General features: G+C 39.6%; 4 protein-coding genes across 9 annotated transcripts in view; 3 read left to right on the top strand and 1 right to left on the bottom strand.

Annotated features, from left to right (window-relative positions):
- Positions 1–425, bottom strand: part of ngfrb (nerve growth factor receptor b) — a 28,985-nt gene extending 28,560 nt beyond the window's left edge. Inside the window, exon 1 of the mRNA XM_034559489.1 lies at positions 93–425. Coding sequence (XP_034415380.1) covers positions 93–146 — 54 coding nt within the window. The 5' untranslated portion in view covers positions 147–425. The remainder of the gene's footprint in view (positions 1–92) is intronic.
- An 8,391-nt stretch (positions 426–8,816) lies between these two features.
- On the top strand, positions 8,817–17,789 carry slc4a1b (solute carrier family 4 member 1b (Diego blood group)). The gene is made up of 18 exons (XM_034559470.1): positions 8,817–8,905; positions 9,962–10,002; positions 11,202–11,382; positions 12,007–12,142; positions 12,601–12,673; positions 13,160–13,202; positions 13,294–13,478; positions 13,831–14,041; positions 14,154–14,357; positions 14,438–14,586; positions 14,769–14,963; positions 15,068–15,316; positions 15,440–15,529; positions 15,952–16,118; positions 16,208–16,449; positions 16,565–16,734; positions 16,931–17,104; positions 17,193–17,789. Exons 3-18 carry the CDS (start codon positions 11,226–11,228, stop codon positions 17,271–17,273), a joined length of 2,526 nt encoding a protein of 841 aa, XP_034415361.1. The 5' UTR covers positions 8,817–8,905; positions 9,962–10,002; positions 11,202–11,225; the 3' UTR covers positions 17,274–17,789.
- A 1,123-nt stretch (positions 17,790–18,912) lies between these two features.
- On the top strand, positions 18,913–24,008 carry LOC117749189 (nucleolar transcription factor 1-A-like). 4 transcript variants are annotated; one of them, XM_034559429.1, is made up of 16 exons: positions 18,913–19,157; positions 19,255–19,430; positions 19,815–19,892; positions 20,133–20,288; positions 20,393–20,457; positions 20,555–20,627; positions 20,837–20,880; positions 21,495–21,636; positions 21,729–21,770; positions 21,853–21,921; positions 22,042–22,097; positions 22,180–22,369; positions 22,485–22,532; positions 22,610–22,687; positions 23,027–23,092; positions 23,180–24,008. In XM_034559429.1, the coding sequence occupies exons 1-16, from the start codon at positions 19,136–19,138 to the stop codon at positions 23,222–23,224; spliced, it is 1,350 nt and encodes a 449-aa protein (XP_034415320.1). In that variant the 5' UTR covers positions 18,913–19,135; the 3' UTR covers positions 23,225–24,008. The 4 variants fall into 4 exon arrangements, with proteins under 4 accessions (XP_034415320.1, XP_034415322.1, XP_034415321.1 ...); XM_034559431.1 differs by having other exon boundaries at positions 21,853–21,912; XM_034559430.1 differs by having other exon boundaries at positions 20,840–20,880.
- A 263-nt stretch (positions 24,009–24,271) lies between these two features.
- si:dkeyp-118b1.2 (uncharacterized protein LOC559983 homolog) lies at positions 24,272–27,715 on the top strand. 3 transcript variants are annotated; one of them, XM_034558533.1, is made up of 9 exons: positions 24,272–24,380; positions 24,913–24,960; positions 25,068–25,193; positions 25,326–25,458; positions 25,656–25,827; positions 26,140–26,240; positions 26,347–26,369; positions 26,493–26,538; positions 26,791–27,715. In XM_034558533.1, the coding sequence occupies exons 3-9, from the start codon at positions 25,143–25,145 to the stop codon at positions 26,868–26,870; spliced, it is 606 nt and encodes a 201-aa protein (XP_034414424.1). In that variant the 5' UTR covers positions 24,272–24,380; positions 24,913–24,960; positions 25,068–25,142; the 3' UTR covers positions 26,871–27,715. The 3 variants fall into 3 exon arrangements, with proteins under 3 accessions (XP_034414424.1, XP_034414426.1, XP_034414425.1); XM_034558535.1 differs by lacking the exon at positions 24,272–24,380 and adding an exon at positions 24,424–24,451; XM_034558534.1 differs by lacking the exon at positions 24,272–24,380 and adding an exon at positions 24,486–24,562.
- The last annotated feature ends 179 nt before the right edge of the window (positions 27,716–27,894 follow it).

Genomic DNA, 27,894 nt, shown 5'->3' on the forward strand with positions numbered 1-27,894 from the left:
TATATACTACTAACTAACTACGTATGCGCAGGTGATATCCAAATGAAGTTCATGGCAAACATTGAACACAGACTTTGTAAGAGGCTACTCACCAGTCCAAGTAGCACGAGTGTGAAAGCGGAGTTCATCCTGTACGTCCTTGTCATCCTCACTGAAGGGTCAACCGGATTGGATGCGACGCGGCGAGATGCGGGTCTCAGTCACTTCGAGGTGAAATGAGCTCGGCTGTCATCGCTGCCGGTCTTTTTAAGTTAACTTATTGGTTCAAAGAAACTATCCGGCTAACTCTTCGACACCAAGTATGTGTGTGTGCGTGTGTGTCGTAAACCACTCGGTGCAGACGCTGTGGCTGCGCGCAGGATCCAGTCAGTGTAAAAAGCCGCTGAGATTGAACCACTGAAGATTTCGGCTGCGGTGCGCTTTTCTCCAACTGGGCTCATATGACGGACGCGCTCAGCTCAACAGCTACAGGGAAGAAGCCATCTCACTCTCCACGCCCACTAACACGCACGCACGCACACACACACGCACACACGCTGCACACACGAACCTGCTCTGTCTTTAACAGCTGTGATCATGCACTGGGATGTTCTTGGTAAGTTGGACAAACCATCCTCCTATAATATTAAACACCTGACAAATGTAGTCTTGCGTAATTCGCCCATTTAGCAAGTGGCTCACAGACTGCACGTGCCAACTGAATTTAAGTCTCGCTGCAAGACGAAGGCTCACATTTAATTTTTCTTCAACTTTCACTAGTTAACTTTTCCCAAAGGAGATCCAGCAGATTTCCGTCTATTTCTACTTGGTGAATGTTAGTGTCCCTGAAGCCTTGAACTAACCCTATTTTACTGCCTATCAGTGAATGCACCTCACACTGACACCTGAGATCCACACACGTCTGCGTCCACTCAGCAAATATTTATAAAAACTTTATCAGAGTTTGATGGTATTTTCACCCCTGAATCTCTCTTCTCATCATTCCACAGCCTAAGTTAAGATACAAAACACACATTATCACCCTGCAGTTTTTCTTGAACGTTACACTGGGTGGAATCACAGGATGGCACATAAACACTGTTGCCTCTATGCATGAAAAGAAGCAAGCCACTGTTGGATTACGCTGACACCTGAGGCCAAATGTTGCCCTGACATAAACAGGGGAACACGCCATGTGCTAGATCATGACTATACATGCCACCCTGCCGAACATGTTATCCTACAAGATTGACAACGTTGTTCATGAGTTTTGCGGTTTATTGTGTCACGGTGTCATGTTTGTGCATGGTCCTCATACAATGAATTTCCAAAATGAATGATTTCATATCACTTAATGTAATTGTGGCGAAGCCCCACCACTTGATATGTGAAAGGACAAAGGAGATACGGAGACATAAGGTGCAGGGCAATCTTTGTGAGCCACACATGGGCTTAGTATACATCTGCTTTAACTAAAGTGTGCAATATTATGCATGTTCCACACAGGATTGACATTTAGGTTGAGGCCTCATTTTATTTTCCCGACCGAGAAAATGTAAATATTATAATATAAGTACTTAACAAGCATTCACATATTTGAATGATGATTACATGTAGGTGTAAATCTGTTATTTTGGCAAACATGACACCTGACACAATATAACAGTGTGGTTTTAACATTAAAGAATGACATTTCTGCCTTGTACCATCTTAATGAGACAGTGATTTATATAGAGCATGTAAGGACTGAGGGCAGTGGGGGACATGGGGCAGTGGGTGAGGAGAGAGAGGAAGCAGGGTTGCTATGAGTAGATAGATTATTCATGAGAGAGGGAAACAGACAGACAGAAATAAATCAAATCAGTTTCAGAGTCACTTATGTGGGACACAATAGATTAATCTCATTTTCAGTATGCCCAATGTAATTTATAATTTGTGATGTAATGTAATTTACAAAGAGAATCACTGCTTATTTAATCTGAAATCACTCTCAGAAAATGTTGATTCTGAGAGGACATGAAGACTACTTACAACTACAGTACATTAAAGTAAGTAAGCTCTAAATGTCTAATTTCTCATTTCTAAATGTTTAGCAAACACCAGAAAAGTATTATAAGAAGTTATAGGGAACTAAAACAGCAAGCCAAGCAATGTTTTGCTTGGATCATTTGCCAGTGTTGGAGGAATAAAAAGGAGGGGAGAGGATCAATACATCTTTATGTAAATCTGTATGTGAAAACCACCCTGTATTCATTTTGCCCCATAGCCACATAGACAAATGTCTGGACTCACTCTCATTCAGTCACACAGATGTGCACACACACACACACACACACACACACTGACCATCTGTCACCATGAGTGGACAGAGGACAGAGGATGGGTGGTCCTGGAGATATTTACTGTCCCGTCTCATGTTCTGAGAAAAGGATTCTGTTCCAGGTGACCGTTCCTGTGCAAAGAAAGTGTGTGTGTGTGTGTGTGTGTGTGTGTGTGTGTGTGTGTGTGTTTGTGTGTGTGTGTGTGTGTGTGTGTGTGCGTGTGTTAGTTAGCATATGTCTACATCAATCTCAGTCTTTGTAAGCTTACCATGCTGGTTCATGTTTATATTTTATGATTTTATCTCCCATGCACACATGAGTATCCATCTTCGACATGTGCAAATTGTTTTTCTTTCTTTTCACCAACACTGACCACCTTTCACTCATACAGCAACATCAACAACAAAGGAGCACAACCAGCTCTGGAAATGCCATCCACAGCCCAAAGCTTTTCTTCTAATGCACCGTATTAGTAGGCATCATATGACGAGCCGAGGAAGCCCTTAAATTACTTTGAGAGCACTCACACCAATACGACTAGAGTGATATCATGTTGTGTTCAGAGAGCACTGCAGTGCCGGCAGTGCATTCCTTTTATGTTGTGTATTCGGTAAACAACTTCAAGTTCAATAAACCAGCATCATTATGTGCAATGAAGGTTCGGGCTGGTGAGGCGGTGCAGATATCCTTTATTTCGTTGTGTGCCTGCTGCAGGGATAAAACAATTGGTCTCATGTTGTGTCAGAGTGAACATTGGACAGGCCAGATGGCAACACACCCCTCTTCTTCCCGTGGGACTCCCTCATCTGCGCTTTATTGATCTGATCTGTCTATCCCCTTTTTCTATCTCTTTACTGTACACCCTCCCCTGCCTGTTCCCTAGCTGCCACATCTCGTGAAAAAAGTAATAAGCATCATCTTGTTTTATTTAATCAGATGAGACGTTTAACTCTTTCTTGCACATATTATTGGGTCGACCTCACACCCAACTCGCCAAATGTCTTGAGCGTTAGCTTCTTAGCTAACTCCTGTGTCAACCCACCCGCGTCATTATTGGACGCTCAGAGCCACTGACGCAGTATTAAGAGCAAGATAGTCCACACTAGCGCAGGTGGGATTGGAGATGGATGGGTCAAACAAACCGCACCACATTACATATAAACTGTTCTAACCATGTTACTTAAACAAATTAATAGATAAAAAGTTATGAAAATATTGTGGTTGTCAAAGCAGACATTTAATCTTATAATTGTCTCAGACAAAACAATGTGACGTATTGGTCACAATAAGAAAGATAGTAATGAGCTGCTCAATTGATTTAGCTGATTCATTTATTTTTTAGTAAAATAAGTTGAATTCAAAACACATTTCAACAAATGTAAACATAAATTAATGTAAAATTGATTCAATTATTAGTAAAATGTATTATGAAATATGTTTTGCACATCAGCAAATAAAACACACAAACAAACAAGATTTAACTATCCTATTTTGGTACTATTTAAAAGTAATTTTATAATAATTTTAGCAGTATGGTTAAGAAAGAACAATACAGTGTTCATGATGCACAGAAGATCATCCAAGGAGATCTTGTAAAATAAATCTGAAAAATATTTTGGGGTTAAACCCAACCAGAAAGGTTTTGATATGTGTTATGGAAGTGCAATTAAAAAGACATATCTTTGTTACTAAGCCAACAAAGAAGGTAAAATTGAATGATTTTCAAATGAGGAGTACATTTATACGTAAACGCCCATTGTGACATATATGTAACATTTCAGATCTTTGGCTCTAGGGGGTAGTATTTAGAAAATATTCTATTCTATTGTTCTATGTGGTCCATTTAGTCTGTTTTACATCCCCTATAATTTATAAATGGATTTGGTTCTCGGACACTGGCTGGAGAGCTATACAAAGCATTATATTTTGAAGCTTATTGGCACTGATCAAGCCTCAGAGTTTGAAAAGTTGGGACGGAAAATGTGTTGACAAATGCAGTGAAATTGTTTCTATTACAGATCAAGATGCTCTGAAGCGTCTTTATTGCAAAGTTGTACTTTAACCATGAGCCTTAGTCACTTCCCTCCAAAACTCTCAATGAATGAATAAATGAATGAATGAGTCTCCTCTGTTGTAGAGATGGTGACCGTTCAACTGTGACCTGACCTGAACCCAAAGACAAGGCAAGTCCCACTGTGTCAGTGTCATGTTTATAACGTGTGTACCCACACTGATGTTCTCTATAGTCGCGTCTGTACTTCCATCCTGCATGATATCCAGGCATGTGTCTAAATGCTTGTCCTCACTGGATCAATAGAAACCAATATTGATTTCAAAGTTTTTTTGTTTCTCTGTTGCTGAAGAGGGCCAACATTGATGCCTCTTTTTTCTGGGGGCAGAACAGGCATTGTATTGATCAGACAAAGTTCGGTTTAACGCACGCCGGCGTAAAAATGAGCTGCAGGCGGTTAACTGTCAATGCATCCCATTATGCATTCAGAGACACACACACATGTGGCCAATATGAAGCAAGCACATGCACTCACAGACACCATAGTAACCATCACATAGGTACAGGATGCTTCATGTTGTACTGTATCACTGTGAAAGCTGACCCAGTGGATCTTTTAAGTAGATTCAAATATAATATGTTGGATATACATTTTAGTTCATAGATTTGATCACTTGAAAAAAAAAAGGATGGTATGACGATGACTCTATAAATGTTATGCATGGTAACAAATTGAACCATTGAACAGAGTAAACATTTTGAATGATAATTTTTTTTAAACAAAAGTGTCAGGTGAAGTTTATTTTTTTGCTGTTAATTGTATATCCTTTTTATAATATTAGTTTTTTGTGGGCGTATTGACATTTAGCCTGAAAAGAAACTGTTGGTTGTATGTGAAACTAAAGAATCAATGTCTTTCTTATAGATGTCAGATTTCCTGCACACAGTGATGATGACGCTGCTATGAATAAAACAATGCTGCCACCTGCTGAGCAGAGGACGCTCATCCTGTCAGAGATCCCAGTCGTTCAGAGATGACACTCAATGTGAAACACTTAGGATTCTATTCAAATCTGGTATTTAAAAAATATAACATAATGTGTTTTGCATCATATTTATGTGTCTTTGATCAACCCATGATATTTTCCCTCAAAACAACAGAGCTCATGTTCTGTGTGTATCATTTTTAAGTTTATAATTTTTATAAATATGTAAAGCTTCATATCTGTTGAAACCAGCTTCTAAAAAGAAACACTTTAGAGGCGTTTTTCTGTAGTTTGTCATTAATGGTCAATAAACAATATATCCATCAATCCATCACTAGGTTTCTCTCCTCCCTTGATCACCTGATGTCCCTTGTCGTCAGCCTCCTGCCTGCACAGCTGCTGCTCTTCAGCAGACGACACCTTTCCAGATGCTTTTCGAGCGATCATTGCCTGCCTTCTACCTGTTTCCTCCTCTGACTGCCTGTTGCAGCTGCCTTCCTGCCTGCTGGTTCTTGGAGCTGTTGTTGCCTGATCCTGCCCGCCTGCCTGTGAGCATCTGTAAGGCTGATCCTAAGCCAGTACACTTCCTTTTAAGCCTTTCTGTTGTGTGTCCAGTTAATGTGACGCCTGCTGCCAACAACTACTGCTCGATTGGTGAACATATGAGAACGACTGCCTCGTCCCAAAGGGTTAGGCCTGCTCTGTGTCTTGTATTATTGTCTTGTCAAGACCAGGATAATTGATCTGCAGATTGCATGATGTGTGGGCCCCACTGATACTCTCTGACCTCTTCACATTGTCTATGATAGAACAATATCTTTAGTAGAAACAACACTTGTGGTGTTAGTCAGTGAATATGTATAGATTATAACAATGGGAGGCATCTCTATGTTCTAACTATCCTCACTAACAAACAGGAGTTGTACCTTCTTTTTTTATACCTTCATTATGAAGAAAATGTGATTTTCTTTCCCGTATCAAAACTATTATGTGTTATTCAAAGGATAAGTCTCTGAGTCTTTTAATATTGAACTTCCTGTCAAATAGTTAAAACAGCTAATTATATTGTGTTTGTAAAATGGTGAACTTGTAACAATTATACATTATTTCGTCATAAAGTACCATACAATAGAAATACATGAAGTACAATTATAGCGTTTGCTTTACTGGTTTTATCATTTAGAGATAAATAAATTCAGGTGTAGCCTGATCTCCAGCTGCATACTTTGTTGATTTGTGATTGCTGCTATTGTTCTGCTCATGTTGGCTTGTTGCCATAAGACTGTCCTGTAGTTAGTATATCATCAAAATAACCCTGTGAGTCGTCAAAGCACCATGCGCACACCGCCACTCAGTTATAGCTCATCTGGCTCAAACTGCAGGGTCTAATCTCTTCCACTGGACTTCAATTGTTAAATTATTATTATTTGATTCTTTTAGCAGCATTATTGTCATTTGCTTTTATTTCCTTCTGTAGTAACTTGCACATTAAACTGGAAACGGCTACCAAATTGTGTTTATCACTTGATTCACTCTTACTGAGAGAGTGTTAACATGCTGCTAAAAGTTTAATTGTTTGACTGTTAATTGACCACGTTTGTCTTATTGAAAATAAATTCATTAGTAACCCAAAACCGCTTAACGCTGGGCCGTATTAACTGATAAGGGATACTTTATGGTGTAGGCAGGTATAGATCGTCAATGCAAAAAAAAACCACCAGCCATGAATTTTTAGTTTTTTCTTTTTGTATTTATATATGAGTGACGAGTTACTGTAACCATCTACTGTTGCATTTTATGTGTCAAGTCACATATTGATGTGAAAATGTGGGCTATCCATTAAAGAGGATGATTATACATTGTTTCCTCTGTCCCCGATCACTACCAATGGAGACTGATCAAAATGATCCATTCTGACATAATTATGTTTGTAGAACTACGGTTGCATCACAAATGATTAGTTACTGCTGGTGTCCTCTATTTACAGTTTGCACAGTTTCAACGCATGTTTACTAAACACTTCAGTGGAATTAGACCGCTGGATTTGTTGAATTACTTACTGTGTATGAGCATGAGGTCAAATATTCTAGATATTTAGAATATTTATTTGCAGATTACAGTTTTTCTTAATCCCTTTGGCTCCTTTTTTAAAAAGTCTTTTCTATCTATAAATGCAATTATCACAACTGCTTCACAGACCATAACAAATCCATTGCACGTCTGAAAAAGGTAGTAATTTACATAAAGCATTTAATTTGTGTTTCAAGACCGTGTCATTGTTTTAGTAACTTGGTCAATGGCATCACATCTACATTTTTTTTTTTTTTAATTTTTTTGACTGTTTTGTCAGTCATACTGGTCACAATGATGAGACCACGGCAGTCAACGCTGGAAGTACAAAAGTAGCACAAATTTGAGTTAATTGTACTTAAGAATTTCCATTTTACTTCACTTTAGACTTCTACTTCACTACAATTCAAAAGGAAATGTACCTTTTCTTTACTTTTTCACTACACTAGATTTATCTGTTAGCTTGAGTTATTTGACAAATTCTAGTTTTCCTCATTCGCTTTGGCTCAATTCTTGAATGAGAATATTTTCTTTTAGAACATTTCAAATGAACACAGATGTTTAACTCTCATTCCTTCAAGCAAATCACACATAGTTTTCTACAATTTGCAACTATTTGCACATGGCTGATCAGAATTGATGAGTTGATTATCAGTGAAATTATGAATCTCTTCAAAGCCATCAAATCATTCAAAGCTTTTGTTAAATGTGTGTTAACTCTCAATATGTACAGACTAAGAAACATACACTCTAGCTTGTATACAGGTGTTCTTTGATATCTGCTGCCACATATATTTAGTCATTTTCTATCAGATATCGGTAAGAATGCACATGGGATTATTTGTGCTGTAAATGTATGCATGTGTGCAGCCATGCATGTGTAAATGCAAACATACAACATTTGTGTGTGTGGGTAAAATCTCTAGATTATCTGCATTGCTGGACATCCAATGTCACTAAAGGATGAAGAATGTGGTTACAATACGGTTGAATGTGCTTTTTTAAAATGTCACATTAACGGGGCAAAAATGAACCTGAGTGTGTCATTTACATCTCTTTAGAAGGTAAGTCACTTAAATGTTTGGCCAGCAGTGCCATATTATAATGTACAGGTGAGTAATAGTGTCCGTTTCAAAAACTTTCGACAGATGAGCAGATACAAGATGTTGACCATCGTAAAGGGAGAGGAAGAGGAGAAGATAAAGGGCGTTTTCATCCAAAGGTTTGCTCTCCACCCCGGGGGTATTGAAGGTGAGTGTGCCCAGCACTGTAATCCAAGTCTTTGTTGTCCTCCCAAATAAGATAAGATGCTGGTTTGATAATGACACAGTGCGACTGGTTTTCTGCACACACCAAGTCGCTGTATTTACTATCAATATTATGTTTGAGACCCAAACACATATCTCTGTTGGATGTGTGGGTCAGAGAGAATCATAATGTGCATATCAGAAGCAGCTTTGAAGAGGAGGTGTTTATAAAGTCATGCTTTCTTGCCATTCTGGGGCCAGTCTCTTGTCACTGCTGAGTGCCTGCAGGAGGTAAGCGTCACTTTTTCTGCTACAGTTGTGAATTTGTATCTGTGTAATAAAACAAGTAAAGCTGTAACTTGTAAGCATGATATCATTCTTACTGTTATTTTCTTATGGCCAATGCCGCAGTAGGAAATATGTTCAAAGATTAATGTACTCTCTTCTGTCTTTCTGAAGATATGCCTGGACTACAAAGCGTTGCAAACATTTTTCAAGAAAGTGAATTTAGCTCATTTTTATAAATTAATAATTTGGGATAATTGAGGAGGAAACATCATTATTAAATGCCGAGCAATAATACTGAGGCTCTCAATGATTATCTTCCAAAGTGCATGTTAACAATAACAAGAGAATTTTTGGACACACATTTCTTGAAACGTCTATAAATATCTCTATTTCTTTATGTGTCACACAAATATATATTTGCGGACACATCTGCACCAATGTGTACACACTGGAGTTTCCCCATGTCATGTATCATAAAGTATATTCATTAATTGTACATGTAGGAATGCGCAAATTTGTACTTGATGATTCACAGATGCACACACACACACACACACACACACACACTCACACACACACACTCACTCACACACACACACACACACACACACACACACACACACACACACACACACACACACACACACACACACATAGTAGACAGTGTCCAGTGGGTCAACTGTGTTTTGGAAATAAATAATTATGTTGTCTCAGACAACTTCAGCTTTCCAGTCCAATCTGAGATAAATGAAAATCAACCCTATAGACACACGTAAGTGTCACCTCTTACATAAAACTTAAGTCCACCACCAACAGCAATCTATATTTCTTTATGTCTTCATTTATTAATGTCTTTACTACACATTTAAGCACTAACGGTGTAGATCTGTAGACGATCTACATTATTTTTGAATTGACAAAATCCACCCACAAAAAAATCTGAAATTGAATTGAAAGCTCATATGGAGAACATATTCTCAGATAATATTATTTATTGTGCTATTGGATCAAAACAAAAGCCTTAGTGTTTATTAACTGGGTCCATTGTGTCTGTTCCAGCTTCGTGGAGCACCAAAGCCAACCCCAGTGCTACGTGTCAGGTAAGGGGCAATCACACACACACACACACACACACACACACATGCTCACACGGTATGCCAACCCCAGGCACACGACTTGTATTGATAGTCCAAACAAGTCATTTAAGTCTTCCCCGGAAACACAGCATGGAGCCGCTGGTTGTTGAGGCTGGACAACCAACATGTTTACCCTGTAGACACACGTGAGCCAACCTTCCACATTAGCCTGATCCGTATCCACGCTGGCGCTGCAAAAAGGATTATAGAAATAACAGTATTTCATTTGACATTCAACACCCAAAATATCATCAGTGTGTCTGTAATGTAGTGAAGCATGAACATGCTTTTATCTGATCCTGCTCTGAAGGGAGCGTATCTCTCTTAGGCAGAAGGCATGCAAAATGACATCTCTGTTGCTTTCTGCACCAACAAGTATAACTTTTGGCTCAAGTCAACAAGCTCAGAAATGTATAATCTATATAATATATATAATGTACACATACAAGGGTGTATTTTCTTGGGATTTTTTCTCTAGTGTTGTGCTAATTACTCTCAATAAAAGATTAAACTAAATACCTGAAATGAAAATGAAAATATTAACATCACATAAACAGGTAAGACATCATCTAATCATTATTATTCAGTTTATTTCATTAACATTCCGCATTATTACTTTACACATTTGACTCTTTCTCTGTGATTTGCTTTCTTGTTTTTACTGTGAAGCATTTTGTAATTGAGTTTAATAGAATCAGTATCAGTATCATTATCATCACACATGGTATCTTATTCATAAGGCGTCATCTGCATTACAGCTATTGATATATCTGAGTAGCAGTAGAAACAATTCTATTAAGACATAGATTGAAAGAATTTGGGGACACGGGGGATGTTGCTTTCAGTCAGACTTGCAATATTGTGAACCATCCTTTAACCTAAATATAACTTACATGTACTTGATATAACAGCCATTTTCCATGTTCAGGTTAGACAGAGACAACATATTCACTCCCAGTGAAACACAGGTAGGAAGTGGCCAGTGAACAGCTGTTCACCACATGTTCAGACTGTAATTATGGGAGGTTCAAGTTTAATTCATCCACCGTCCCCGTCCACATTTTCACTCTCTCTCTCACAGACACAAGCATGTTTTGTGCTCGTGTCCGACATTCATGTTCTCATCAGCCAGTGTTGACTTCTGTCTATCTCTGGGCCTTCAGAGGTACGTGGAGCTGAAGGAGATAATGAAGGATCCAAAGCAGCAAACCTACTGGCAGGAGACGGGTCGATGGACGGGCTGCGAGGAGAGCTTCGACCCTCAGGCCGGGGTGTGGGCGTCCTCGAGCATCTCCTACCTCACCTTCAAGAGCCTCATCCAGCTCCGACGCACCTTGAACACAGGTAAGAGAAAAATCAATGAGAGCATGAGGAGTTTGTAACTATAAACCAGTCTGTCTACTGTATATACAACTATTGTCATGGGTAGAAAGTAAAGAAAGACACAGTACTAGACTTAAGTAAATATGTAGGCACTTTTCTTGTATAATTCCAGTTTATGCTTCTTTACGCCACTATTTTAAATGTTGCAGCTGGTAAAGGGGTGGCTAAGTTTGACGACGCTAGAGACTACTGGGTATTTTAATCTCTCTTAATGCATCATAATGTATTTGTTGATTATATTTATATTATATCATTATAATCTGAATCTGAAAAGTAACTAAAGCTGTATGATGGAGTAAAAAAGTACAATATTGCCATCTGAAGCATTTATTGTTGTACTTCTCAGTGTTATGTTGTTCTACACATATTACATAACTTTTTTAGTATCCTTGTTGTCTCACTAACAATCAAGTAAATAACTTTTCTCTGACGGTTGGTTTCACCATGAAGACTCAACCCTTAAAATGGCACCGGCTCTCCCTGCGCTTCTTCTCCTTTTATCTGAACCTCGCCTCAAACCACAACCACACGGCCCCCCTCTGTATGTTCAACTCTGAATATTTTCCAATATGTTCCTTTATCAAGGTGTGACAATTTTCAACTGTGAAGAGCGGACCATGTCCGGCATCGCAGAGAAGATGGTCACTGAGATGGTTAACAAGAAGGAGATCAGACCTGGGGACCGAGAGGGAGTGCTGAAATCTCTGCTTCAAAACCGCAGGTATCCATCCGAGACATCACCCAACAATGACTCAAACATAAATGACCTACATTTATGATGCTGTTACCCAAAGCAGCTCAGAGAAAGTTGAACACAACACGCAACTACTGTGGAGATCAAACTTGTAATTATGAAACACTGTCTCTGACCACAAAACCACTGCTTTAGCCTTCAGTAAAGGTGACCAATGTGCACTGTAGTTACATCGCACTTATAAAGGGTCTATAATCTCACTGTTGTTCAATAAGGAAAGTAATCTAAATGAAAACTTCTGTGTGTAATTTGGACCTAAGACCACAAATCGCATACAAGATGCCTAACCCCCTGTTGTGTTCAATGATTGCTTTGTAAATAAATGTGCACATTACTTACTCCTCTACTTGGGAAAACCAGAGAGAATTGAATTGCATTTAGTCTTAAAATAAACATCAAAGACACATTAAGTTTTCTCACTGCAGCCAATCAGATGACCCGGAGAGCCAAGTCCTGACTGATGGGGTGGACCTGCAGAAGTTTTCAGTCAAGGACAGAGTAAGTTCTTCCACTGATGAGATCTATGTGATGATGATAACATGATTTGATATCATAACACTGGTGATGATGGCAGTGGACTTAAAGGTGAACGTGATTTATGGTGTCAGTCCATTGAGAAGCTTGTAGAGGTTTATGTTTCTTGTAGATGCATACATTCAGATTAGTTTGTTCTGTCACACATTCACTTTAAATGTCTGCACATAATGCTATACCTATATCCCTAGTGTAGCTTATTCAATTTCAAGGGCTGTGTAATATGTTAAGTAAGTTAACTTATACTGTAATCCTCAGATTGAAATTTCCTTTAGGGAGAAAATACAATTTCACATAATTGACAGATTAAATAAATCATCTAAACCAGCAGTTGTCATTTTCAAGAAACACAGATTATCAAGGCAATTACACAGGCATGATATAGTGATATTGATGGCTATAGGAAAGACACATTAACCCACTTGGTGTGCTCACTCTGTGGTCATTTAGAGGGAAGAATCTGATCGCGTAGAGGCCTCCATGGTGCTCGTAGGTAAGCCAGTGTTTGCATTGTTTTCATTTAGGATCTGGGGTACAGTATGTGTGTTTGTTGCTGCAGAAGCATTTCTATTTGTTTGTACCAGGAGCCTTGGACTTTCTCGAAAGGCCTACAGTCGTGTTTGTGCGTCTGAAGGATGCTGTGGAGCTTGACTCTGCCATGGAGGCCCCGGTGCCTGTACGATTCGTCTTTGCTCTGGTTGGCCCGAGCAAGACTGACATGGACTACCGCGAGACCGGCCGTGCTATGGCAGCACTGATGGCTGACAAAGTGAGTTAACTCACACTTTCTCTCTGCAGGCCTCAAACACCTGATAACAATAACAGGATGTATGATGACTCTGGTAAAAAAAAAAATCAGGGTGGTCTAAGCTAAACTAGCTAAACAAAAGTCAATTCCCAATTTTAGTCAACATGAATTAAGCCAGTTCGGGATTCAAGTGCCACAACACTATTTTAGTAGAATATCTCTGACTATACAGGATATATTGTTGCAAAACACTCCAAATAATGACATCTTTGTAGACGAAAGGAATGTGGACTGCAAATCTGCACCAACGTTATTGATTGTACGAAACGTGTATGTAAGCCTTGTGAAATGCTCCCTGGCCCGGCCATCCCAGGTGTTCAATCAGGCAGCGTTCCGGGCAAAGACCCCCCGGGAACTGACGGACGCCGTGGCCGACTTCATGGACTGCAGCGTTGTCATCCCGCCCACAGAGATCCAGAATGAAGAGATGCTCGGCTCCATTATCAGCTTTCAGAAGAAACTACTGCAAGACAGGATCCAGTCCTCTGATCCCGCCGTCTGGCAAGACTCCAAACCTCGCAGGGGTGAGTGCTATCAACACACACCCAAGACAATATACAATATAGAGAGGTGGTAGTATAACGCTCTGGTGTTATACTACACACATAAACACTATTTAAATTGTTTCCCCCCTAGTTTCCATCTCTTCTGGTCCCCCACCTGAAGACCCCCTGTCCCGTACTGGTCGCCCTTTTGGTGGGATGATGCGAGACATAAAGAGACGCTACCAGTACTACAAGAGTGACATCACAGATGCTCTTAACCCCCAGGTCCTCGCTGCCATTATTTTCATCTACTTTGCCGCCCTGTCTCCCGCCGTCACCTTCGGAGGACTGCTGGGTATGTGTGCATATTTGTTGAGACGTGGTGTTGCTGCTGCATGCTATCATAATACTTTGCCCTCATCTTTGCCATTGCAGCTGATAAGGTGGACAACATGATGGGCGTTTCAGAGCTCCTCATCTCCACTAGCATTCAGGGGATCATCTTCTGCTTCATCGCTGCTCAGCCCGTCCTGGTCATCGGTTTCTCTGGTCCTCTGTTAATATTTGAGGAAGCCTTCTTTGCTGTAAGTTATAGCACTGTTTTATTGAGGTGAACTATCTCTTTTCATATATATGATGCCACTGAAATTAATTCTTAAAACTGATTTCTTTTATATATTTGACATTTTTTACTGCCACAGCCCATTATGTCTTTACGTAATTTGTTTGTTCAGAGTACAACTCATTCCCAGTTTCCTTCATTCAGTTCTGCAAGTCCCAGGACATTGAGTATATTGTTGGCAGAGTGTGGGTCGGACTGTGGCTGGTCATCATTGTGGTGATCATTGTGGCCTTTGAGGGCAGCTTCCTGGTGCGTTTCATCTCCCGTTTCACCCAGGAAATCTTCTCCATCCTCATTTCCCTCATCTTCATCTATGAAACTTTTGCCAAGCTAGGGAGGGTAAACCATCTTCATCCATTTCACACACATTGTCTTTCTGTGAATAGAGTGCTGTCTCTCAAGGCCAGATTATAATCTTTCTATATCTACTGACCTCTCTTTAGACTTTTAAGGCTCATCCGCTGATTCGGAATTATGATCATCTGAATGCAACTCTCGAAAATCCCTGGCATCCAAGGATCGAAGAGGTGGTCATGTATGACAACACTACCGGCAACATGACTGTTATTGTCAACACTATTAAGCCATCATACCCCAACACAGCCCTGCTCTCCATGTGCCTCATGTTCGGCTGCTTCTTCATTGCTTTCTTTTTGCGTCAGTTCAAAAACGGAACTTTTCTTCCTGGAAAGGTGAGTTGGGTCCACAAGCCATTACCAGATTGTTTCAGTAAAGTCAGTGAAGAGTTTATTGCTGTCATCAGCTGTTTTATAAAGTGATTAACTATAATAGTTTATCTGATCTGTGCTTACCAGGTCAGGCGTTTGCTTGGTGACTTTGGTGTGCCTATTGCCATTTTCCTCATGATTGTCGTGGACTACACCATTGATGATACCTACACTCAGGTTGGCTCATATAAACAGGTTTTGCTTGCTGGAGCAATTTACCCTGATTATACTGGCCATTAAAAGATGCCTTCTTAATGTGATTTCAGTGTAAGTCTTGGGGACAAAGTTCACAGTCCTCTTTCTGTGCGAAATCATATTCAAAAGTGTATCTGAAGCTAATATTTTTTATACAAATTAATCAAATCAAGTGAATACCTGATAAAGTTACAGTCTTTTCATCTTCACTTGATTCGATTAACTCAGACGGCTTAGGCCTCATATTATCTCCAGATAAACTAGATTGTTGACCCCCATCACGTCCATTGATAATGCATAAGGAAGGGACCTTTTAATGTCCAGTATGCACATATGCGCAATATTGTTTTAAGACAGAGAATAATTGTTAATCCATCCTTTAACACCGGTGACTTTCTTGACAGAAACTAGTGGTTCCCAAAGGTCTGACGGTGTCCAATCCATCCAAAAGAGGCTGGCTCATCAACCCCTTTGGAGAGCACAAGACTCTCCCCGTGTGGGTGATGTTCGCATGCTGTGTCCCGGCCCTGCTCGTCTTCATTCTGATCTTTCTGGAGTCTCAGATCACAACGTGAGTTATTACATCTCGACAACAATATCACTCACTGAAGTGCCAACCTCGGAAAGTCTTCACCACACTTATGTTACATCTGTTAACAGTCTGATTGTGAGTAAGCCTGAGAGGAAGATGATCAAAGGCTCAGGGTTCCACTTTGACTTGCTGCTTCTAGTCGGCATGGGAGGGCTCAGTGCAATATTTGGTGTGCCGTGGCTCAGTGCTGCCACGGTGCGATCTGTCACCCACGCCAATGCTCTCACCGTCATGAGCAAAGGACCAAAACCTGTGATTGAGAAGGTGGTGGAGCAGAGGGTCAGTGGCATTCTGGTGGCGTTGCTAGTTGGTAGGTGCTCTCTAATCATCACATATCTTCTTTTCTTTTCTTTTTTTACAAATATACAGGTCTCTCATTAAAACGCAGTACACTTTGCTTTATCTGAATGTCATTTTGTGTCAAGGTCTGTCAATTCTGATGGAGCCGATCCTGAAGATGATTCCCATATCGGCCTTGTTTGGGATCTTTCTCTACATGGGCGTTACCTCACTCAATGGCATCCAGCTGTGGGATCGTATACTGCTTCTGCTCATCCCTAAAAAATACCACCCTAATGAACCCTACGCCACCAGAGTAAGAGTCCCATGACTAAAGTACATGCACTGTTGCACTTCAGTTCAAATGCAACATTTGTGTTATTTGAGTAGTGGGCTTGAGAATAACAGTGTTCATATTAACTCATATCACTTGATTCTACATGTGTTGGCCACCATTACAACCATGTTCAATCATGTCCATCTGATTAATATTTTTGACATGTTGGCTACAGGTGAGCACAGGACGAATGCACCTGTTCACGGCCATCCAGATAGTGTGCCTTGCAATTTTGTGGATTGCTAAATCCAGTCCAGTATCCCTCGCACTTCCCTTCATTCTCATCCTCACCATTCCTCTACGCATGTTTATGACTGGACGTTTCTTCACTGAACTGGAAATGAAATGTGTAAGTGGATACCTTGCGTCATTTGAATAAATCAATGCAGATTTAAGCAGGATTTAGCATTAATTTTTCTGTGTCGTTTGTGTTTTAGTTGGATGCTGAAGACGCCAAAGTGACATTTGAGGAGGAGCCGGGGCAGGATGTATACTGTGAATCTCAGATGCCATTGTAGATGTCTTCCGTGACAGCTACATGACAGAAATACTTTTATTTTAACAAATAGATGTTTATTTTATAAATGGCTCAAATTAATGTTTCATCCACCTATAAACACAAACATGTTTTGAGTTGAATATGGATGAACATTAATATCTTGTAATTATGGTCAAATGTTCCTAAATAGTTTTCAACAGTCACTTAAGGTAAAAAAGCTGGACATATTCATATAACATTGACATTGTTTTACAAAAAAGAAAGACATGAACATTTAGAAGAGGCACTCAAACACAAAATAAAAAAATCAATCATGTTTGTGCTAAAAAAATGAATGGATTGGATGCTCGATGGAAAATATTTTAATGTTATTGTAGCCAAAATGTTCGGTTTTTCAAAGCAAGCGCACATTGAATGTAATGTTGTTCCACATGCCACTTAAGTTATTGTTGTACTCGCTTGATGCGAGTAAAAACTCAACTCTGAAGGAAGTAATTCATTATTTATAAGGCACGATGCAAGCAAAGAGTAGATATTTTAGTGAAAAGAACGCCACTGTTACTCAATTCGTTGAGAGGGAAATCCTTTGTGTTGTTAAGTTTATATATATATATATATATATATATATATATATATATATATATATTTATATATATATATATATTGTGTTGCTGTCTTCTTGTCATCTCTCTATGAATAATTAAAAAAATGACCTCCCAAAAGAGCCATTTAGTTTCACTGGGTGCTGTTTATTTTTTATTGGCTTTAAGTAAAGCCGGGACCAATCACATGTTTTGCCGATCCTGTTTAACTGTTTCTATAAGATTATTATAATTAATTATTTCTTACTTTGACACAAATACACAAATGAACAATATGAATAAGACACCGGAGAAAAGCTTAAAATCAAATCAATCTTTATATGGCACATTTATTGCATGTAACTTCTAACCTTGCTATAAAATGAAATAATACCCAGTAAATGATTATACAGAGAGATTTGTAATTGAAGATATGTTAATAAACTTTATTATTCCGAGATATTTCGAGCTAATTTTAGAAAGTCAATGAATACTAAAAAGTCAGGTGATAAACTAAAGTATGTATATATATATATATATATATATATATATATAGATTAGATCAGATTTGACTTTATTCATCGCCAGGGGGAAATTTCTTGAAGCAGCAGAAAAATATTTTTTACAAATATACAATACAATAAAATTAAAATAAAATAGCAGGGCATATTACATTTAAGAATTTGAATAATAAAGGAAATGTAAAAAATACTATAAAAATGAAAGTATATACAGTGTATCTAAAGTATAAAGTGTCAGTGCTGCAAGTTTTATTGATGGAGGATTTGGCCAGAGATGATTTATTATAAAGTCTAATGATTGTTCTCCTGTATCAGGAAAGTTCTCCTGTCCTTGTGACAGCGGAGCTGAAGCAGTCTGTTAGAGAACGTGCTCCTCTGTCCCTGCAGTAGGTTGTGGAGAGGGTGGTCCGGGTTATCCAATGTGGACAATAATGTTCTGTAATATATCAGTAATCAGGTGATTTCGTGCCATGATGCGACAACCTCCGGCTCACTAGGGGGCGCTTCGTCACCTCCACGCTGCACGAACTCAAACATCGGACAATAAACACGAAGAAGAAGAATGAACACACGTAATGAATGTGGCTCCATGTGGTGTTTTGTCTCTTGACGAAGAACCTAACGGTCCCAGTTAATGAACATATATATATATCTAGGTTGAATATCGCGAGATCTTAGTTGATATTTTCGCTCATGTTCAGTTTTCGGGAGTCGCTTGTGTTGAGTTAACTTCACCGGAACTGAAATACTTCCACTGGAAACACGCTGTATTGGAAACAATGGGTGGAAGTGTGACTGAAGGTAACGCGAAATACATCTTTCTTTTATAATGACTTGTATAACAATATATAAATGACCAACATGGCTGTCCCTCCTGTGTGTTTCTTCCTGTAACCAGAGTGGACCCAGGCAAACCTGCAGCAGCTTCTGGCTGCGATGAAGTCCAGCCTCCCAGGACATGCCAGACAGCTCTCATACATCACAGCACTGAAAACTGTGGACTGGAATATGGTGGCTTTCCCCCCTTTCTCTCCTGAAGCATGCCAAGAAAAGTGGAGACAGATTTTGCGCAAAGTGAGTCACAGTTTAACTTAGTTTCAGTCATAATCAACTAACCTAAGCGAGTTGTTTTCAAAGAAATGTAGATGTTTGAGTCTGAAAACTGTTTTTGTCTTATATGTTACAGATTACCATGTTGATTATTGATTTGATGGATTTCCTTTCCTCTTGCTCAATGACACTTAAATAATATTATATCATTTTGGATTAACTATGCAATGTAATGACACCATGGAGTTCATTTGTGTCCCTTTTCCTGTTGTGCTAGCAACAATACAGATCGAGATTGTAATAGAGATTTCCTTTCCGTGGTGAAGAAACACAACAAACAATTTAGCATTTCAAGATATTCCTTGAAGTCAGTCTAATTAGTGTAATATTTGTAATGGTCTTGCTCAGATGTGTAAGACTCGGACCCTCATAGACCTCATCGTTGAAGCGGAAGGTGTCATTACCAATCCGGTCAAGAGAGCAAAGGTAAGCACAGCACAATCAAGACGGCTTCATGTTGTGAATACTAAATTGCGCTGTACATGCATGTATATATTCTAAATACAGTTTCAGGTCATTGCTGACTCATCAGTCTTGACGCTTGCACTCTGTGGAGCCCTCACTTGTACTACGGATAAAGAGAGAAATCTGGATGTTTTGCTCAAAGGTTGCTAACACAAGTCTAATAATACCGAATGCTTCATTCTTTGATTTATTGTACCTCAGATCCATCCAGAGTGCCCAAAGAGACCCGCCCCTCCAACTGCTTTCTTTTTTGAGGAAAATGTGTCTAATTATCAAAAGAAACACCCAAATATGAGCAGGAAAAATATATTCAGTAAGCTATGCAAGAAGTATAAGAGTCTCCCAGATGAAGAGAAGGTACAGTGAGTCAAGGGCTACCGCTAAAACAACACTTCTTATCATTTTGGTGTTGCCTTGGGATTCAACTTTTGTATTGATCATGAATAACTGACCTTTTCCAGGCTCCGTATGAGGACAAATTTCAGCTTGTAAATGAGGAATACAAGAGAAGAAAGCAGGTGTTCAGGTAGTAAATTGACACGCGTAACGGCCCGTACGAACACGTGATTTGGCCCAGAATGCATGTTTAAAATTCACTGTCAAACTAATTATTTGTCTTTCAGTAAACGATATCTAAACGCTGACTGTGGCAAGCCCAAGACCACATTGAAGAAGCTCCCTGCAAACAGTAAAACTGTAAGTCATTAACTCTAGTGTACTGTTAGTTAGCTGGGCTTATTCTTTTTACCCCAAATGGCTATTCATATGATGTAATACAGTTTGTATGTATGGCAGTGGTTATTTGGAAGGGCACATACTGGATTACAATTATATAACACAGCTGGAAAGGTTCACATTCTTACTTTAAGTATCTTTAAATTGATGTGTGACCTCTCTTCTTAAAGCAGGTCACTGAAGATACAGTGGGCATGCCTCCCAAGCCTTCTACGTAAGCCACACACTCCACATTGACACTTATTTAGGTCCATTTGATTTGCTTTGTTGCATGTTCCTAAATCGGCAGTTGGCGCCTTTCGCTGTACTTATCATATTTACACCTTCTTTTTTTTTTTAAACGATAAATGCCCGGCTATGGCTCGAGAGATAGAGCGGGTCATCCTTTTAATCCTAAGGATGGCGGTTCTATTTCTTGCTTTCTCCTGACTGCTTCTTGAAGTGCCCTTGTGCTTAACCCTAAATTGCTCCTGATGGGCAGGCCGGCGCATTGCATGGCAGCTCTACCAGCATCAATGTATGAAACATACTGATTGAGCATGTGGTATAGAGCACATTAGTGTGCGATTTCAAACGCAGCCTTGGTGCCCTCAAAGGTGCCCTCATTTACATCCTCATCCACTAGGGGGCATGACATTTTCAGGGGATTCATTCTCAATAGTTCTTGCTAGTCATTAAGTTTGAAAAAGTCCTTTGGAGAACCAGCCATACCTTTTGAACTTTGCGATATGTCTTATCTTTTGGTAAACTAACACAAAAAACAACTAATGCCAACCAGCAGATAATTCACCAGCAGCTGATCACGTGTTTGTGTGTGTATATTTTTAGAAATGGATATATACTATTCTGCAAAGAGCAGTCTACTTCTGGGATGAAAGTCGAAGGATGTAAACCTGTAAATGTGTGGGCCCAAAGTTGGCGAGATATGACTGAGAAACAGAAGGAAATGTACAACACACGCTGCAAAGAGGTAGGAACACAAACTTTTGAGACGGATACAATAGATTTGGATGTTTGATCACAGTTTGAATCTGAATGAAACACTTTGCGTATTTCTTTTAGTTGAAGAGACAGTACGTGGTTGAGCTGAATGAATATCTTATGGTAAGTCATTTAGAAAACTACAGTTGCAGCATTGAGCTGATGCTGTCAGACATTGTGTAACAATTGTGTTTATGCCCCTCAGAATTTTGATGAGGAGAAGCAGCAGCGCATTCTAATGGAAACCGGCATCAAAAGACCAAAAGTGCTTACGGTTGTTCAGTTGTTTCTTTTTTTCCAGTCAGAAAATCAGCTTGTTGTGCTCCCTTCACTTCTAGAAATTATCATTGGATTGATCTCCTTTTTTTTAAATCCATATTTTATTAATATGCAGGGCATTAAAAGAACAGATCAAAAGAAAATTCCTGGGGAGCCCAAAATGCCATTTCGGTGAGCATGATCGTCATACAACATTTGTTCCCTTAAGAGACCCAGAATTAATGAAAATGACTGAATATTTATTTACTCGCAGATCTGGTTGTGACACTTTCCGCACAAAACAAATGTTTCTTCTGAGGGACAGCATCCTAAACTCAAAGGAACGCTTTTGCAAGGTCAGCAAAATGTGGCTGGACCTCCCGGCGGTGGAGAAGCAACGCTACCATGAGGAAGTATTTGAATACAATAAAATATACTCCTTGGAGCTTCGGAAGTGGTTTGAGGTATAAAGAATCCTCTCCTACTATTTTTTTTTTTTTATTCTATGAAGTTGTTGTTTTTTTACTTTAAACTGAGGTGTGTGTGTGTGTGTGTGTGTGTATGTCTTACGTTCTTCAGACATTGTCGGCAGCAGAGCAGCAATTTTATCGGAGACATAACCCCAGTGTAAGCACTTACTCACAAATTCAAGTCCCAGTTTTGTTTAAAAGCATTTCTTTTTGATAATATGCTTATCTTTGCAGAAAATCCGATACCTTGATGTCGCCCAAATGGAAGTTTATGAATTAGGAAAACCACGTGGTTCTATCTATAGACCATCAGTAAGTTGATTTTTTGATGCAAAGTAATATATTCTTCTTAACCGCCCTTTCATGATGTGACCAATGCAACACTCTCTGCAGGCTTCCTTGAAGTAAATATACTTTATCTGAATTGATGCATGCGGTTTACTTGTGACTTTTAAATGTATTCATTATATGTATGCTGAAAAGTGTGCGGTCAATAGTACATGGTAAGAAAAGTAATAGTGTTGAGTCGACTATCTAATTTCTGTACAGAAGGAATAATAATCAGGAAGAAAATTATATCATTCTTAGAATAAAGAAAGCACGCGTTTAAGAAGCTTTATTTCCAATTCACATTTATTTTATACCATGCAGGATTCAGAAGATGAAGACACTGAGGACAGCGATTATGAAGAAGAGAACAATTTGGAGTCTGATGAGGTTAGAACACTAAACATATATGTTTTTGTGATTTTCTGTTTCATTTTGCTAATCCAGATTTTATTAATATCACCTGTTTATCTACAGGAGTTGGAGGAAGAAGACGAAGTCATCTTTTTTGAGTTGTTCTAATTGGCGATTAGATTGACGGCAGATCACACGCGCTTCTCAAGTTCAGAGCAGAAATCTGGATTTGACTTAATAAACTGGCTGCTCCAGTAGCTGACTTTAATGCCACATTGTGTGGTGGCCATGTTGGCTGGAAGCTTGCCACCAGTACTCCTCTGTGTTAACACCCTTATGTATAATTATAATGGAAAATAGAAATAAAAAAAAGCAGAAATAAAGTATGTGTTTATGCAGGACCATATGTTGAGAAGCTTGAGAAATGCACGTCTTTGTTCTTAAATGTGCATCCTGCTTTATTACCTAGCTTTGAGAACTTGTGAAAATAGGTTTGTTCTGGAAAGATCATTTAGCACCAGTGATATTTTGTCCTTGCATCTTCTGTATTAATTAGTTTGAACTAATGCATTATACAATCTGGGTCTATTTGATAATCTGCCATTGGAATGCTGTTCACAGTGCACACATTGAGTGAGTTAAATGATGTTTTACCGAGGATCTCATTTTTGCTCCAGGGTCAGATTAATCTAATCCATACCGCAACATAATGCATCTGAGGTAGTGTTTTTAATTAATACACTTTATTCAAACATAACTCAGTAAATGTGTCTTCTACTTTTGACTGACAATATGTATGTCTGAAATTTGAGAGAATGCAGGACCAGGGAAAATGTACATGGGTCAACATTTATGGGTTTTATTTGTGTGGATAAACAAGAATATCATTTTTCAAGCATTGTTTGTAAATCCTTAAAAAAAAAAATCAAATAAACATTTATTTTTGATTGTCTGATGTAGTGAAGTAATTCAATTCACTTTATTTGGTATAGCCCAATATCACTAATTACAAATTCACCCCAGAGGGCTTTACAATCTGTACACATAACATGCACAAAAGACAGACCAGGGTTTAAAAAAAAAGAAAAACATGTTTTTTATGAATACTACAAAGCCGAACAAAGGGCCAATTTAACTCTCACGTTGCACGGGGTAACTCGCAGTCACATGCTGGCCAGGCTGATAAATGCATTCACAGTGGCGTTAACTGGGAAAACCCGGCAGTGCTGCAAAGGAAGCGCTTAGTGGAAACTGGAGACTCGTGTAGCGATCGATTGCTACTGTCTGATCTCTGTGATGTAAAGATGGATGCCTGCCGACATAGGTAAATAAACACAATTGGGGACATTGCGTGGCCGTGCTTGAGGTATTCCTCGCAGATCCCATTTAAATCGGGTAACGAGCGTCGTTTTGAACCATTCGGGGTTTGTTCGGGGAGTTGAAAGGCGAACAGCCGCAGTGCAGCAGCGGCGTTGGGTTCGGGGACCAGCCTCGCTGTGGTCAAATGTAATACTTCAACAGCAAAACCATTCAGTCACTTACAAACGTGTTACATTGTTTCTATTTACTCCGCCGAGTTTGATACATTTGGCACGTTTAGCTCGTAGCTGTAGCTGCTGCTGACCAGGAGGTGATACCGCCTCCTGGCACGTTCAATTTCCTCGAGCCTATTCATAGCCACGCTCTTTGTTTTCCTCGGCAAGGTTTTGGCTAAGCTATGCCTTCATTTAACCTCAGTGCTCGGACCAGCGCGGTGTTGCGTTTGATGACTGAGCTCACGTTGCGTCTTTGTGGCTACTGGGATGTTGCAGTGCTGCCACACCAACGCTGTTGTTCTGCTTTGTGTTTATTCGCAGGTTGTAAACGTGGGAAGCAAAGTCCCCGGCGGTGTTCAACGGGCAGTTGTAAGTCGCTGCAGCACCTCCAAGGCATCAAATGTCGACCATGCAAGGATTGTACAGGATGTAATGCCACCGCGCTGCTTAACGTGCGTTTCCCCCTTGCTTTGCAGCCTTGTTCCGGCCACTGCGTGCTGCGCGCTACAGCATGACCACAGCAACGTCGGCTCATCTGGTAGTTCTGGCAAATGAAAATGGAGGAGGTTTCAATGTCCAGCCTGGACAACAGCAAGCTGGAGGTACGTTCGAGCGAGGCCACAGTATGGCACTAGTTCAAGCAGCCTTAGAAAGGCACATTACATCTGTCGACACGATGCAGGAATGAGACAGTCTGACTTGTGCCTCTGTTTCCTCCGGCCCTTCCCTGCCAGGGCCTAGCTCAGGACATCCTGTCTGACCTGGTGGAGGATGCATGCCTGGGTCTTTGCTTCGAGGTCCACCGGGCCGTCAAGCAGGGCTATTTTTTCCTGGATGACACGGACCAGGAAAGCATGAGGGACTTTGGTGAGCTCACAGTTGTTCCTTCTCCATATTGACATAAAGCTGACACGTTTCTTAAGTTTTAATTGTCCTCCCATATTTATGACGGTCGATAATAAAGAAGGCCAAAGACAAAGGAACAACACATCCAGGCAATAAAGCAACAAAAGCTTTGTGTTTTATGTCGTCTTCCGTTTATAGCTTGCTCTTACATTTTCTAGAAATCGTGGACCAGCCAGGATTGGACGTGTTCGGCCAGGTGTACAACCAGTGGAAGAACAAAGAGTGTGTATGTCCCAACTGCAACCGGAGCATTGCTGCCTCACGCTTTGCCCCACATCTGGAGAAATGCCTGGGGATGGGACGCAACAGCAGCCGTATCGCCAACCGCAGGTAGGCGAGTGAGACGGCCACCCCACTGAAAACCAATACAAGCACATGGCAAGATTATAAACTGTTCCTTTGTCCCGTAAGCTCAGTCAAATTCAAATTTATTGAAGCATGAACATTTAAGATGTTGTCGAAGTGTAACCACAATTTGTAGCTGGAGAAGTTGTGCTCCCTTTTTAAATGTATTCACAAAATGTAATGATGCAGTACCTTGAAGCAATCTTGTGAAATAGTGTCAGGTCAGAATATATTTGTGTGCAGCGAGTAATGCTGAATCATTGTGCGTGTCATGCCTCCTGCTTCCCTCTTTTACAGAATAGTCACCGGTAACAACACCAACAACAAGTCAGAGAGCGACCAAGAGGACAACGACGACGTCAACGATAACGACTGGTCTTACGGTGCAGAAAAGAAAGGTGACGTACTGGTGCTATGTTGGACTTGATAGCCAAGAATAATCATTTCTAATACAATTACTCAAATGTTTCTTTGAATCTAAAATGTAACGTCTTTCTTTTACAGCCAAGAAAAGGAAACCTGACAAGGTACTTCTTATTTCCTCGACTACTATAACAATCTTGTGGAGCATTACACTGTTTTTATTTTAAACGCATGGATTATATTTAATTTGTTAACTCAAACTCTATGTTTTTCTTATTCCACCTCAGAATCCAAACTCACCCCGAAGATCTAAATCATTCAAGCATAAGAGCAGTAAGTGGAAATGAAGCCTTGAACCTATTCTTTTTTCTGCAGTTTGGCAAATTAGTTTGTACATATTATGGTTAAATTATTTAATTTGAAGAAGTGAACCCACTTAGTGTTGAATAAATTCATTCCTAAATGAGGGCTTGGTTCAGCCCTGTTGATATAGTTTTGAAAATCTGTCTAAGAATTGAATGTGTATTTAAATCACTAATTATCTGGTATAAGTGACTGAATGGTGTCCGCTGTTTCATCCCATAGGCATGATGGGTCCGAGACGTCGCATGGATAACCAGGAGAGCCCGCGCATGCTGATGAAAGATGAGGCATTCCCTCAATAACACACTCGGCCACAAACACACATTCTCTTACCACCATGTTTGCACAAACACACACACACAGGAAGACCAGTAACACTCAACGACGTCCATGTTGTAGGTGACATTCATGGCGTTTGCTGCTCTGCAGAAGCAGTCTAGACCTCCCACTGTATACGTGACAGATTTGTTTCTTTTTTCCCCACAACATCAACGTAACAACACTCATTTCTTCTTTTGTTTTTAGTTAATTTTGTCTACGATTTATTTTTTTTGCTGGAGTCCAAAATAATAAATGTCACTATGTACGATTTCACTGCACAGAGGTAGCTTCTGGTGTCATTCATGCAGTGGCCAAGCAGAGGTGGCTGTGTGAAGAGCAAACACTTTTTTTATTTTTTATTCATAAATGATTAGACTTTAGGTGTACTTCTATTTCCTCACCTTTTTTTAAAATTGTATTCTTTGAAAAATAATGTCAAAGACAATCATTACTAATGATTTGTCTTTTTATTTTAACATTCACTGCAGGCTCACCGTTATTCAGTTGAATCACAATACAGTGTTTGATAGAGAAGCAAACCTCAGTTTGTCATTCACCTGTGGAAACAGTTCAGTAAATGGGCCCTTAATTGTACAAACGGGTATTTACTGCAGATTTGTTTCGTTTAATTACATTTTTGGTGGATTTGTCAGCTTGTTTTCTAGCATTCAAAATGTCTTTGTATCATGTGTTTACATTGTAAAGGGTAACATATATCTTTGGTGTGATGTGATAGTGTAAATATTCCAATAGTTGAATTGCTGCTATCATGGCTCAAGTTTGTTTCTTCTGTCTAACATAATAAATGATTTGTTACCTGTCGTTATGTCTGGTGGTAACGTGGAACTGAATGTGGTTTTAGTAACCCAGCTCAAGTACTTACGACTGATGACCGCCAGGGGGTGCTGTTGATCAAAAGAAGAGGTCTGAAGATGCTTCAGTTTTTATTGTCAGTTAAATGTTGCTTTGTGAACGTTTTTTTTCTTTCAGTGATGTGCTGTTGTA

The sequence above is a fragment of the Cyclopterus lumpus genome, chromosome 19, assembly GCF_009769545.1.
Source record: "Cyclopterus lumpus isolate fCycLum1 chromosome 19, fCycLum1.pri, whole genome shotgun sequence".
NCBI lineage: Eukaryota > Metazoa > Chordata > Actinopteri > Perciformes > Cyclopteridae > Cyclopterus > Cyclopterus lumpus.

Excerpts from the sequence above, each read along its gene's own strand:
- LOC117749189 (XM_034559429.1), top strand. The coding sequence starts at position 19,136 with ATGGGTGGAAGTGTGACTGAAG. Across the intron at positions 20,628-20,836 it reads TCCCTGCAAACAGTAAAACT|CAGGTCACTGAAGATACAGT; the intron begins GTAAGTCATTAA and ends CTCTTCTTAAAG. Across the intron at positions 20,881-21,494 it reads ATGCCTCCCAAGCCTTCTAC|AAATGGATATATACTATTCT; the intron begins GTAAGCCACACA and ends GTATATTTTTAG.
- slc4a1b (XM_034559470.1), top strand. The coding sequence starts at position 11,226 with ATGAAGGATCCAAAGCAGCAAACCTACTGGCAGGAGACGGGTCGATGG. Across the intron at positions 11,383-12,006 it reads CCGACGCACCTTGAACACAG|GTGTGACAATTTTCAACTGT; the intron begins GTAAGAGAAAAA and ends TCCTTTATCAAG. Across the intron at positions 14,042-14,153 it reads AGACTCCAAACCTCGCAGGG|TTTCCATCTCTTCTGGTCCC; the intron begins GTGAGTGCTATC and ends TTTCCCCCCTAG.
- si:dkeyp-118b1.2 (XM_034558533.1), top strand. The coding sequence starts at position 25,143 with ATGAAAATGGAGGAGGTTTCAATGTCCAGCCTGGACAACAGCAAGCTG. Across the intron at positions 25,194-25,325 it reads TGGACAACAGCAAGCTGGAG|GGCCTAGCTCAGGACATCCT; the intron begins GTACGTTCGAGC and ends CTTCCCTGCCAG. Across the intron at positions 25,459-25,655 it reads GGAAAGCATGAGGGACTTTG|AAATCGTGGACCAGCCAGGA; the intron begins GTGAGCTCACAG and ends TACATTTTCTAG.